At 37.8% G+C, this 14,394-nt stretch overlaps 1 protein-coding gene across 7 annotated transcripts in view; it reads left to right on the top strand.

Moving 5' to 3' along the window:
- The window catches only part of celf5a (cugbp, Elav-like family member 5a), a 270,790-nt gene extending 257,678 nt beyond the window's left edge, over nucleotides 1-13,112 (top strand). For 5 of the 7 annotated variants that reach the window (XM_084722924.1, XM_084722926.1, XM_084722925.1 and 2 more), the window contains exons 9-12: nucleotides 169-261; nucleotides 1,048-1,191; nucleotides 5,960-6,123; nucleotides 7,223-13,112. In XM_084722924.1, coding sequence (XP_084579050.1) covers nucleotides 169-261; nucleotides 1,048-1,191; nucleotides 5,960-6,087 — 365 coding nt within the window. In that variant the 3' untranslated portion in view covers nucleotides 6,088-6,123; nucleotides 7,223-13,112. The remainder of the gene's footprint in view (nucleotides 1-168; nucleotides 262-1,047; nucleotides 1,192-5,959; nucleotides 6,124-7,222) is intronic. The other 2 variants (XM_084722927.1, XM_084722923.1) reach the window with 1 other exon arrangement.
- The last annotated feature ends 1,282 nt before the right edge of the window (nucleotides 13,113-14,394 follow it).

Below are 14,394 nucleotides of genomic sequence, written 5' to 3'. Positions count from 1 at the left end.
GTATTCAGATAGTGTAGGACAGAGCCTTAGAACATAACATCAGAGAGCCTTTGATTACACATGTTATGCTTGTGTGATCGACCTTAAGCATCCTTGACACCGTTCTCCGTGGGATCCCCGTTTTTACGCCGCTCTCTCTTCTCTTATCTTCTCTCCGCCTCTCTGCAGCAATCTACCCAGCCACCACGCTGACTCCCATTGGCCAGACACTGCCCCAGCCACCCCAGGTCATCCAGCAGCAGCAGCAGAGAGAAGGTGAGGGTGAGAGAACATTATTACTTTTACACTTCACACATCTCGTCTTGTGTAATAGACATATAAAAGAGACGAGCATGAGAGACCGATATGACTGTACACACACCTCATTCTGTGTGATACATATATGAAGAATGGGAGCCTGAGAGAAGAATATTACTTTAACACTGTACACATCTCATTCTCTGAACTCTAAACAGAATGGAGTTCGTGTCTCGTCTGAGATTACAGATATATAATGCATGAGGATGACAGAACAGCGTTAATAAGAACACATTATACTGTACATCTTTAGAATAGGTTATATTTTGCCTACATAGGCCCATGCTTTTTTCACACATATCTATGTGTGTATATATGTATATATGTGTGTGTGTGTGTATATATATATATACAGTATATATATATTTTTTGAAGGGGGAAGAGGGGTAATTTCTTTTGCAGCACATTGTACAGATAGTCGCTAGTTGTAGAATGTGATCTATCTTCTTTCATATTCATATTTAATCTGAAAAACTGGTTAAATGTAAATAGAAATTTTAAATACACTCTTGCTATCTACATGGTATCAGCAAAGCCTAAACTTTTCAATTAGTTTTTATGTGTTTAAGAAGAGTTATGTTTTATCACTGATAATGTCACAGGCAGTCCTGAAAATCTATTTCCACTTATCTTGATTTAGTCGACATGAAAGACTGCATAGATCAAAATGACAAATTCACAGCTCTCAAACACTCTCTCCGTCGCTCTGTCTTTCTCCGTCTGTCTCTGTCTCTCTGTCTCTGTATCCAGGTCCGGAGGGCTGTAACCTGTTCATCTACCACCTGCCACAGGAGTTTGGAGACAATGAACTCATGCAGATGTTTCTGCCTTTTGGCACCGTCATCTCCTCTAAAGTCTTCATGGACCGGGCAACCAACCAGAGCAAGTGCTTCGGTGAGTAACTCACTGCCCCTCACACGCAGCTCTCACATCCATCACATGCTATGAATTGCATGATTATATATTTGTTTGTAATTATTTTTTAGGGAGCACAATATGGATTTTTTTTTCAGCTAATACTGATAACAGATAATTACCTGCTTCTCATGGCCAACACTGTTAATTTCTCACTTTTGTATTTTAAACAGAAGTTCATATAACCTGTATTTTGTGCACAGCTGAGGGTGAGAAAGGCTGAGATGAGTGTGAGCAAAGATGAATGATTTAAAACTCCATAAGTCTTACCGAACAACATCTGTCATCAGTATTACAATCAAAACAGAAAACAGTTCTGACTCTTTAAATGTTCATTGAGTTTTTATAGTAAAGTTCAACAAAAATTTACATATATATTTTTTAGAGCATGTAGTCTACAAATGCAAATGAAATGCTGTGACATAATATTTAGAATATTTACTGACTATAATTTAATTATTGAAATAATAAATTTTAATATATTTTATCAACCCAGATATTTATCATGCAAATCCTGTCTTTTTTAGCCATTGACTTAAAGATGAAATTAATTGTGCATAGACACACTTTCTTCCTTTGTCCCCTCCATTTAAGTTTTTCGTTAAGTGGAAGTTTTCCCTGATCTGAATTAAGGGTCTGAAGACAGAGGGTGTCATATTCTGTGCAGACTATAAAGCCCCATGAGACAAATTGTAATTTGTGAATCTTGGCTATTTTAATAAAATTGACTTGACTTGACTTGACTTGACTTGACTTGACTTGACGTAACTATGACTGTCTAATATTAAAGACATAGGGTGAAATGACCTCATTGCCTTTTTGAATAAATAAGATTAATTGAAATATTAAATGTAATATTGTATGTATGTAATGTTGTATGTTATTAATTGTAATGGAAAAGTAATATTCCACACGATTATGAAAAGTAATATTGCACATAATATTAAAATATGATATTGGAAGTTAATACACAAAAGTAAATACATTCAAGGGAAATGTTTTAAGGAGTCTTGCACACAGTAAAAGTTGTTTTTACAGTCTGATCTCTCTCTCAAAACAATCAGACATTAGTGGGTGTTGTGTAAAAACTCACAGCTAAGGTGTGAAGCTTCAGAGTGTAAGTTACATTTTCACAATAATGATTTTTTTTTTTTTATTTTCATGCTGCACACCAAACAATAGATATTTGTTAAAACAAACATTTGTCTAGGTGCTGCAGGTTTTGATGATGTTTGACAGCAGCCAGACACAGAGGATTGAATGATCTTACCCCTGACTGACTGACCTGAATTTGCATCTTGATGACTGTTGTGTTTTGGCATCAGCACTGTGGAAGAAAGAGGGGGAAAAGGTGCTGAATATATTGTAGCCAAACTAGCCATGATGCAGTCGATCAGAGCCCATGTCCTTGTTTCTGTTTGGCAGCTGTGTGACCTGAAAACCTCGACGTGCTGTATCAGCATCCACATCACCGTTCTGTAACCCCAATATCTGTCAATACCCTCACTGCTGAGGCTGATTCACACACCTCCACGCCTCCCCATCCCATTTAGCTCCGTCAGCCTACACACACCAACAAGCCCCGGGGCTTATACAAACTTTGAGGAGGCAGGGCAGGCAGGGAATGGCGGCGGCAGCAGGGGGGGGTTGCAGGAAGAAGGCAAAGGACAATTATGGATCAGCATTTGTTTTCACTTCAGGGAACCGCAGAACCCTGGGCAAAATTGATCGCCAGTCCCGTCTCCCTTGGGGGACTTAATAACATATAAATTCATGAAAGAAGAGCTATTTGCAGTATTGACGTATACACTATGCATTTACAACATAATGTTAGGCCTGGGGAAGGAGGGAGCACACTGGTGTAATTAATCTGGAAAGGAGAAAGAGGGGATAAACTTAGATTGATGGTGCGCAAAAGACAGGGAAACAGAGAGAAGGAGAGAAAGCACTCTTGTAATGTGTGACAGGAATGAGCGGAGGGCTTAGAGCTCTAAGCCTGCATCTCGTCTCCATCTCATCTCCGCTCCGGCTCCCGAATGTGTTAACCTGATGGTGGGTTAGGAGGTCACCTCCTTTTCCCTGCCTCTATACTTTCTTCAGACTTGCATTCAGCCCTGCTCCTCCGCCGCACCGCCCAGCCTTCGCCCTAATGGGCCGACCCAGAGCCAAGCAGGCCGGGCAGACAAGTCTCCCAGGTGGCTGTGGACGTGGAGAGGCTCCTGCTGTTTTTCACGGGTCATCGACTGTTCCTAATGACACCACAGACACAGGGGAGCGCATCAAGCGGAGACACACTCCACTGCAGTTTCTGGTCACTGAATCCTCAAGGCTTTATTTTTACACATGATGAAAACAGGATGTTCAGCATAGATTTGGGGAGGGGTGTATCTTGGGGGAAATGCACTGAGGGGTTTTTGTGTCTCCGGCAGACTTGTCTCCTCATGATGAACTATGTTTGCTCTTGTTTTGCTCGAACTACTTTGCACACTGACTTGTGCTCATTCATTTTGGTATTTCAGGGCTTTCTAGGGATGTCAGAAAACTCTGTTGAAGAGGATATACTACATTTAAAAACAGAAAATAGTCATAGGGAAGACCTGATTGTAATACTGATTCCCAGTGGACTGGAATCTGCTGACCTGATAAAGATCACAGGTTGACCAGTGGTATTATAACAATTTTACAAATAATACATTTACACAAGTACAATATTAAGTACAATTTTCAGTATTCCCATTTTATGCTACTTTATATAAAGAATGGCATAGCACAAATAGTTTTAGAATCACTATAAATGCATCAATCCAATAATATAACATATGTCATTCTGAAAGGTGCCCTGCTGCATAATGACAACTTTCTCTTTTTGTACTTTATTTTACTTTAAGTAAATGAATGCAAGACTTCCATGGTAATGTGAGTATTTCTATATTGATAGTATTATTACTGTTACTTAAGTAAAAGATCTGAGTAAAATTTTCAAAGATGGACTCACTATTACCTAATATTGATAAATTAATCAAATTCTAACTCAAGTAGCTTTATTGGCATGGAAATCAGATGTTCACATTGCCAAACAAATTTTTTAAAAAGTGCATAAACATTAGTTAGATATTCATCTTTGTTAGTCTATTTTCATTACAAATTAACCGTTTATGTGAGAGTACTGATTCATTACGTCTTTTTATATTCCATTAAACCAGTGGTTCTCAATTTTTGTGCCTCCGTGCTGGCAAGAGCAAAGGCTTTATGTTTTTGGGTTGTCTGTCCCATTCTTGTGAACCAGGTATCTCAAGAGGACCTTCAGGAATTTTCTTTAAAACTTGGGCAGAAATGACCATTTGAATTCAAGGATGAACTGATTAGATTTTGGGGGTCAAATGTCAAAGTTCAAGGTCACTGTGACTTCATGACTGTCCCATTCTTGTGAACAGGATTTCTGAAGAACACCTTTCTTCAAATTTGTTTAAAGTATCCATTCAGACTGATGAACTGATTGATAGAATTTGGAGGCCGAGGGTCAGCATCACTCTGACCTCACAAACATTGTTGGCCGTAACTCAAGGATTCATCAATTCATCAGTCATCATTAATTTTGACAAAATTTCACACAGATGTCTAATAGGATAAAATGATAATATTTTATATGCAAAAGTTTGAAGGTCAGCTCCACTGTTACATCATAATGTTCAGCTCTTTATCAGTCTTCTGTAAAAAAAAACAAAAAAAAACAGTCTCTTATTCACTAGAATCAACACGTCAATACAGTGATAACTTCCATTTCGAAAGAAAAAAAAATCCACTTAATAACTTGTATTAAATTCCTTGGATGTCTTCACTACATATATTATATGAGTTTGGACAGATATGGATGTAAACTGCAACTTAATTGGCTGGTGGAGGCATACAGCCGCAAGGTATTAATTCTAGTTTTATCAGTCATTAACAATAATTGCAGAAGCAACTCATAAAATACGATCCAAGTTGAATTTTAGTGAAATAAAGGTCAGCATGATAGTATCAGCAAACTTAGCTTATTTTCCCTAGATAAATCATATTAATTTAACTTTGTTTCACTCCATATATTTCTCTTGGTCATCCACACCCCACCTGCAGTGGGACCTGCCCCACAGTTTGAGAACCACTGCGTTAAACCCTCCAAAAGTCTGCAGCTGCATCCTTCTTTTAACCTCTAGAATTGCGGATGTCTCACTCCCTTACATGCCTCAGTGAAGGATCACAGGACAGCTTGATGTTACATTTCTTCCAGACAAAAACTGTCAACCATGAGACAACATCACAAGAGTGATGCCTTATGACAGTTAACACCCCCGCACCTGTTGCATCTGGAGTCAGTTATTTTAGCTGGTGTGAAAATTGTGCAACAACAAGCAGCTGGTCACAATCCAGTTATAACACACTGCCGCACACTGCGGACACTTTTTTTTAAACTTTTGTTTAACTTAAGAGCAATCTGTCACAGGCACTGAGCATTTTATAAGTCAGCCTAAAGGCACTACCTGCCTCAACAACGCCATCAGGAGGTAGACGGCCACTGAGAGATACTTCTTTATAGCTCTCAACTTTTTTAAAACAGTTTTTCCTGACTGCCAGTTGTGTCATTTGCAGTAGCGTTCATCTCTCAGTATTGACTTGTTCTTTTCCTTATATTAAAGTTTGTCTGTGCACGTAATTATCTTGATATTCAGTGCGGCTAATGAACTAATAAACTCATGTTTTTTCACAGGCTTTGTGAGCTTCGACAACCCTGCTAGTGCACAGGCAGCTATTCAAGCCATGAATGGCTTTCAGATCGGGATGAAGAGGTTGAAAGTCCAGCTAAAGAGACCGAAGGACGCCAGCCGCCCTTACTGACACAGCCTACCTTCAGTATTCATTGCAGCAGCACAGGTGAGCCTGTCAGAGATTTAGATCTTCAGCATTGTTTCTGCTGTAGCTGAAGATGTCAGTCTGGATTGAGTACATGTTGATTTAAGAGCTTATAGTTTTCAGGAACATTTACAATAACCATCGTTAACTAACAGTTAATTAAAATTTGGTTAACAGCTATTTTAGTGTAAATAAACGAGTTTTATAAACATCAGTTGCATTTTTGTAATGTTTAAAGATGCACCACACAGTAGTTATTAACCATTTACAAAGTATTATAAATGTTAGTTGCAACTTTACAGTAACCATTGGAAAATGTTTATAGAGACCAAAATAAAGGCACAGAAATTACTTGGACAAGTGTAAGAAAAGATCATGTTACTTATGTAAGCTCATTTACATTATAAATTATAATCATTAGTTGCACATTTATAATAGCCATCCAAATAATGTTTACGGAGGGTTTATAAACTCATTATTAACAATTAACAAAGTGTTATGTAATGATTTCTTAATAGTTTACAAGCCATTTGGTAATCATTAACAAATACCTAATACAGTGTATAGAATGTTATACTCCATGCAACAATAAACTGTTTACTAATTTAATCAAAATGTAATTGTGATCGTCTCTTATCAGCTTTGATATAATATCTAAATTATAAACTAATTATTTTTTATACACATAACATAATTAATTATCACTTCTTTGCTTACCTATTCTAATTAACTATCAATTTATTAATTATGGTTATTATAAAGTGTTACCTAGTTTTCTTACCTGAAGTATTAAATATACTTTCTGTTCAGTGTAATGTATGGCTAAATATTTTAAAGTCTCTGGAGTTTTCATATCTGCAGACGCGTAGGAACTATAAGGGCTGATTTCATATGCGGCACAGCAGGAGTATTAATTATAGGAAAATCTGTCATCATAGTGATTGACAAAGATTGATTGGTGTGCCAGTGTGGGTTAGCTCTCTCCAGACCATTACACTGATGTAATAGAGCCATATTGAACTATCCAAAGTTTAAAGAAATGGATCTTTGGAAATGACAGTTTAATGAGCAGTGAGATCTGAAATTGCCTTTTTCTTCTTCTTCTTTTTCTATTTTTCAGGTTTTAGAGGACACGTGAAGATTATCTCGGAGGAGTTAAACTTTTTTTCTTTGAAAGCAAAATATGTTTTAAAAAAATCAACACATAAGGAATTTTTGAAGACATATCAGCATTTACTTATGAAGATATAGGTGTACGGCAGAAAAAGAAGATGCGAAAGAGGAGGAGGAGGAGGAGGAGGAGGAGGAGGAGGCGCTTCACCGGGGGACTTAACAGTAACAGATGGCACAGTGCAAGAACGACGAAGAAGAAAAAAAAACTGAAAAAAGATGTGATGAGACTGAACAACAGAACTTTTTCTTGTTGAGACTTGAATTGTTAATTAAGCAACAAACTAACAAACAAAAAAGCAGCAACAACAAATAGATTTCTATATACATATTATATACACATATATATAAGGAAAGAGGCGCTTGTGGCTTTTACTGTACTGGACAAATGAGGGTTAAAACTTGAAGATCAAGAAACACAGTGGAAAAAAAGAAGCTATTCTATACGTCCACTGACAGACTTTCTCTTTCCCTCTTTCTCTTATTCTCTCACCGTCTCTCTCAGCAAGCGCAGAACTATGACTTTTGGAGGTCACTGAGGTTTCCATTAGCAACAGTAGAACTGCAAATCTTTCACCCCTAAGGGACCAAAGGACCAAACATTTTTATTGTTCTGAACAGTAATATATAGTATTAATGATACTAATACTACAAACTACTACTAATAATATTACAAGTTAAACTTAAGAAGAAATACTAGCTTCAGGTTGAAAAAAAAGAGGAAAGGGGTTTTGGTTTCTTTTCCTTTTACATTTATAGCTACTGGGTTTGAGGATATTAAAACAAAACAGAAAAAAAGTATAAAAAAAATAAAGCTATACTAATTTAGTGGCGTAGAATATGTGGGTTAGACATTGATTCGGGCATGTTCAGATATGTTCACTCATTGATTCATCGCAGCATTTCATCTCGGAGGTGTGATCTGTTGCCGTTATTGTGTCAGGAGAAGAAGAAAGCTCTCGTAGTGCCAAAAGTGACACGATAACAGCCCTTAAACCTTAATGTGACTGATCCACAGTGTATTTAGCCATGTAATGCTGTCTTTTGCTGTCCTCTGCTCCCGTCAGCACGTCGAAATTCCATAATTGGAGTGAGAGTAATTCCATGTCATCATTAAAGCCTTGATATTACAGATAATCTGACCATAAAGCACTGTGGTAAAAGTGCCACCCGGCTGAGCTGGATACGCCGCCATAAAACAGCTTCGCAGCATCTGTAACTGCTTAATAAAATATACAAATGAGCCTGACAGCAGTTGTAAAAATTTCCATCGGCGTGTCACAGTGGTCCCTGCCGGGTCGTGCCCTCTCCCGCTGCCAAGCTCCTCCAGCTGCTCTCAGCAGGCGAGAGCAAGACTCCCCTCCTCTATCTCCTCCCTCCCCCGATCTCTCTCCTCATCTCACCTCACCTCCAAGTGCCAGCATATCTCTCTCTTAATAGGGACCATCAGTTCACGGGGGCCGAGAGCTAACCCACAGCATAATTAGGATAATGATAATATTGATCAGATGGGGAGCAGCACCGCGGGGCAAGAGATGCACCAATCAATTACACATTGGCATTTTGAATGAATTGACTGAGTGACAGAGTCCATTTTTCTCTCAGTGGTTGGACGGGAGCCTTTTCATCCCCTTGATATTGTAGGGTTGGGTGATTGGACGAATGTATCAGCCGATCGCTAGACAACTATTTTCACGCCTAACGCTGTGAATCGAAAATTTATTTCAACCCAACAGAGCTGTGACAGTAACTGCATTACATTAGATTACTGCAGCACTGCGGTCATGTGATGCCTACTGCAGGGCTGAGCTCATTACCGTCATCACCGCAAAATTAATTTTGAAGGTTTTGTGCAGTAATCCCAAGGTGTCATGGTATTGTCAGTTGACAACAAGAAGCTAAAGACTCTTTTAAAGACAGAAAACCTGATGATTTAATCATAGAGGACATTTGGTGTTGCACATATCTTTAAGGCAGTTCAAGGCTGGATTACAAAGCTTCTGAAATGGATTCGATTACACCAGAGCCAGCAGTGTAAAGCTAAAGTGCTAGCGTGAGCTTTTCCTGCTCAGCTTACTGACCCTCTTCACTTTTCCAGCAGTTTTTAAAAAACAGATAATTTTCTGCAGTGTTTATTAAATAAAACACTGTAACCTGTCCTGTACATTTACTGCCAGCAGGACAGATTCCTGCTAAGTTTAAGTTTGTGCTCCGCTATGAGCAGCGCTGTCCCTGCTCACTGTCCTTCATTTGCACATTACACATACACACACTACATACTGCCCTATTCCTTAAAAGAGCTACGCTATGCTTATTACAGTATTCTTCAATACACCCCAATAATTATTATTAATGATTATTATTAGGGCACTCACAGAAAACTGCCTTCCCTCAATCACAGCTTTACTTATTTTTCTGTCAAGTATAGATTGTCTTATAAAGACATAACAAGACAATTAACCTCATATCAGTTCAGTAAAAGGGAGAAACTTGGATGCAGAAGGTGTATGGTTGTATTTTTCTGTTTAATAAGGAAAATAGGTGTAAGAAGGTTTCCTCTCTTGACACTTTGTGAGTTCATTTTGTTTAGTGGGTGTAGTGAACATACGTAGTGTAACGTAACGTAGCAAACTTGTCTACTGGGACAAATCTATTGTTAATCAGCGGTTGATGGCCTGACAGTGGTCTGTTGGGAAAAATTTAACACATCATCCAATCCTACAATATTGTCCACAGTCTCAGAGGGGATCCCAAATCAGACGGAAGCAGTGCGTCCTCCAGGACACTTATATCAATGAAACGAGGAGGTTCAGATGTTTACATGGCTGTGATAGGATCTGTACTTTATATAGTGTTTAGAGTAGACTGTAAGAGTTCTTCAGTGAAGAGCAGCTGTATATTTTTTTTTTCTCCAAAGGGTATAATAGCACAGTAAGAGCTTGTACACGGTGAGGAACAGCCTGGCATTACCAGCCTTAGGAGGTCAAATTAAGAGCAAAATGATCCATCAATTAGACAGCAGAAGGCCTGTAAGTGTAGCTGCTACAGCTGCTGCTGCCTCAACAGGACGACAGCTCACCATTAGCGCCGGTCACACATGGCTCTTATACAGTGTGGTCACGACACATCACACAGTATCACATGTGATTAACTAAAGTAGCATCATCTGTGGTGATGCTCTTACAAAAAGAGAGAGACACATACAGAACATCCGAGATGAAATCTGTCCTTCATGAGTTACGTGATTTCTTTTTTTAACCATTTAACTCTCAGAATTGTTGAACTGACATCCACTCAGTTGTCTTTTGTTTTGAAATTTTGCCATTTGTTGACTCAGTTTGCTCTGAAGCAGCTCGTCCCTCAGGACTCTGTGAGACCTCAGCGCTCTGATCATCGCTCTAAACCAGGTGTACTCAACTTGCTTTGGCTGCGGGCCACTGTTGCAAAATCGCAGGAGGCCAGGGACCAGTTAATAAACAAACAGTAACAACAGCATTATTTCAGGTAAAATGAATGAAAATTCAAAGGTCCATAAGTTGTCATTCTTTTACATTCTTTATTTTCTAATTAACTCATTAATTTGCCTAAATTAACTTGGTTTAAGGACTGACAGCCCAGCAACACTCAACAACACGTCACGTCAACTATGTCCCTGCAGCATCTTTGTGTTAGTAGGGTTTAGCATGAATACACATTTATGGGATCAGAATTATCCACATTCTTACGTAGCTTTTCCTCTTCTTTAGCTAAAAGTTCTTCCCCTCAGAAAATGGTCAGAGGGCCACCTGCCCTCCTACAGGGGGCCAGATTTTTCCCGCCCTGCTGCAAGTTGAGTATCACTGCTTAAACCCTCAGCACACTCGTGCTTCAGTCATCGAATCACAATGCTGCCTCCATGGCCAAATCCACACGTCTTCAGAAAACAGGACTACTACACCTCAGTCTCATGATCAGAATGGCTTCCGAGGTCTTGATGACAGTATCTTCTATTTTTTACTTTGGCTCAGCCACTTTATTTGAATGATTTCTGCTTCATAGGACCAGTATTATTCGTAAAAGAGGTGTTTAATTTCCAAATATTACCCTCATTCACCGTATATTGTTCGGTTGCAGGGAATACTTAGATGTCTTTAAAAAAAATGCCTTTTCTCGTCATGAATTGCCAAATTATGCAAACATATCCACTACATTTCCTCACCATTAACACTTTAAATGTGTGCCAGATTCCTGTAAAATCTTATAAATGTGTTAATTTTCAGATCGGTAGAAAGAAATATTTGATTGTGTGATGTAGTATAACATTGCATGAGGAGGGTCAGCTCAGGCTGTGATGATAAAGAACAGGGTTTTCCAGTGAAAAGGTTAGATTCCATATATATTTGCCAGCAGACAGCTTCTTTTCCCCCTGGTGAGTTACTGTTAGTTTCCTCTCTCCTGTCAGGGCCCGGCAGCTTTAGGAAGCCGTGATATACGCTCTCCTTACCCGGGGCCATACAGGGCCTTATAAACCCACTCAAAAAATCTTTCCTTATGGGATTTCTACTGGAGAGTTTTTTAAATTATTAAAATCAAATTAAATCTGGCCTTCACAACAGCTTGGGTAATGCAAATTAAAGATGCCAGCTGTGGCTGAAATGTAATGAGTTTGAAAAGATGTTGAGTTAATTTCATTCTGCCAAGGAAGAAAAAATGAAATTTGATCGAACGCAATTAAAACAGTGAAGGTTTGCGGATGGAGACAGTTTCAGTGTAGTGCATAAGCCTGGATATACATATCTACTGTGGAATTTTAGAAAAGGGAGAGGAAAGTAATGAAATGTCTGAAATCCAAGAAATTCATTGAATTAAAACATTTTGACTGAAAATCCACTAAAAATAGAGGAAAATGCAGCACTGATTCCAAGTGTTATAATTAAGCTGCATGTGGTCAAACTAATGTTTATCTTCATTGTTTTACTTTTGCATCCATTTGTAATCTTTTTTTTTTTTTAATATTTGTCATCCTGCCATGGTGCCCTTTCAATCTCTGAGCATGCTCAACGGGGGCTGGGAGGGTTAAAGATTATGATTATGGTACTACTCGTATTAACAATATGATTCTTTAACTATGGTTTGAATGCTAAGGATAGTAGCTTATTATAAATATGAAATCTGTATATTATGGAAAATCAGCACAGGACCTTTCTTTGGATACATTATAGGTTTAGGGGTTTGAAATGGGGGAGGGGTCTGATGTAGGGAGGGGGGTTATCGCTTTATAAAGATGTTAACTTTCTGGTTTCTCAGCACAAAGCATACAAAAACATATTAACAGCAGTAACGGAGTCTGTGAAGAAGACTTTACTGACATACAGGGCGCAAAAAGAGGAATCTCAGTACTATTCTTTAAACCTGGAGGAGAAAATGCAGTTTACAGGTTGTTTTTCTTTCTTTTCTTCTTCTTTTTTTTTTTAAAGGAGAGCGCCACCTGTTTGTGTGGCAGCGTCAGTACAGCATGGATTAACTGACAGGGAAAGCAGTATCTTTTTATAAAAAAAAACTTTAAAAAAAGACTATGTGTTCTGTATTAGCCTGAGAAACCAAACATTTTTTCCCCTGTTGAAATTTCTTAATACTTGCTGCTTAGATTACTTCATATTAATGATTGATGATTTAATAATTTTATAATTAATTATCGGGTCAAGTATGTAACTTGATGTTTATTTATTTATCTATTTATTTTATTTATTTATTATTTATTATTTATTATTTATTTAGCCTCTTTTCTTTTCTTTAATGGTTATGGTAAGATAAAGATATGTATCAAAAAGAAACACTTATTGGGGCTTTTCTCTCTTTCTCTCCTTTTTTTCCAATTTTACAATAAAAATTCAAACTGGATGTTTTGTTTCTCACAGTCATATCACTGTATGTTGAATGAAGTGCTGAACTGCGGTGCACAGAGAGGGGGAGTCATTGCACAAGGATTCACGCCCCTCGGCGTCTCAAGGACACTCAAGGTTTGCAAGTGCAGATGTTGCCTCCTCAGAGTTTGCTGCTGATGCCACGTCCCTGTTTAGTGATGAAACTTGGATGATATTGTCAATGACCCAAGTTTACTCCTGCAACTTTTTTTGAACATTTTGTTTTTCAGCGTTGCCAGATTGGTTTGATGTTTTCCAGCCTAATAATTGCTCAAAATGTTACTATCATTAAAAAAAAAAAGCCCAAATAATATTTATAATAACCAATACAAATGAATTCAAAATCAAAATTACTTTATTGAGCCCCAGGGGAAAACTGGTTCTGTTACAGATGCTTCCCTTTAAGAATAAAGATAGAAGCGTATAGAAATTCTAAGAAAACAGAAATACAAATGATTAGTATGTAAAAGTATTTAAAAAATATTGTGCATTGTACAACAATATATAGAATAGAAAAAATAGATATAGATAAAAAAGAAATGTGCAAAAATATGTGTATAATATATACAACAATATATATAATAGGTGTGTTAATTAAGATTCAGTTCATAAACAAAAGCAATAATACTGTACAACAATTTTTCAAGTGGGCTAGACTGCAGTTTTTCAATTCAATTTTTGCCCTCTGTCTTGAAAATAAAGATAAACAAAGGGGCAGCTTAAATAATATAAAAGAATATATATTATTTGACTTGATCAACTGCAACAAGCCTTGACAATATGCCAAAAGTGAGCGCACTGTAAAAATAAACTGAACAGGAGTGTTTTTCCTGATGTTTGGAGCAGGCAGCCAGCACAGGCCATGTTGTTGAAGTAGCAGGCTTGTGCCTCAGCCTCAGCTGTTTAAAACAGTAATGATGCAATATTACAAAAGTTCTGATCACTCAGGAATAGTCGTGGTTTTAAATATTACCAGCTATTTACAGACTTGTTATCAGTTAAAATATGCAATAATTAAGATCAGTGTATGCAATGGAGTAGTGGCATTAGAAGCTACCAAATGTGGGCCTTTATGGCCAAAATATTTCACAGGGGAGCCTCTTAGCTGGCCACTTTTCCCCACTGGCTGCCCACTACTTGGTTATCTTCACTGTTGTTTCCATGCATATGAATGGATAGAGACCACATAGATGCCAGGAAGATTAAACTATAACTTTTT

This window comes from Lutjanus erythropterus, chromosome 7 (genome assembly GCF_056507025.1).
Source record: "Lutjanus erythropterus isolate fLutEry1 chromosome 7, fLutEry1.hap2, whole genome shotgun sequence".
Lineage (NCBI taxonomy): Eukaryota > Metazoa > Chordata > Actinopteri > Lutjaniformes > Lutjanidae > Lutjanus > Lutjanus erythropterus.
Note: the sequence above shows the minus strand (reverse complement) of the source record. Positions and strands in the feature narration are given on the sequence as shown.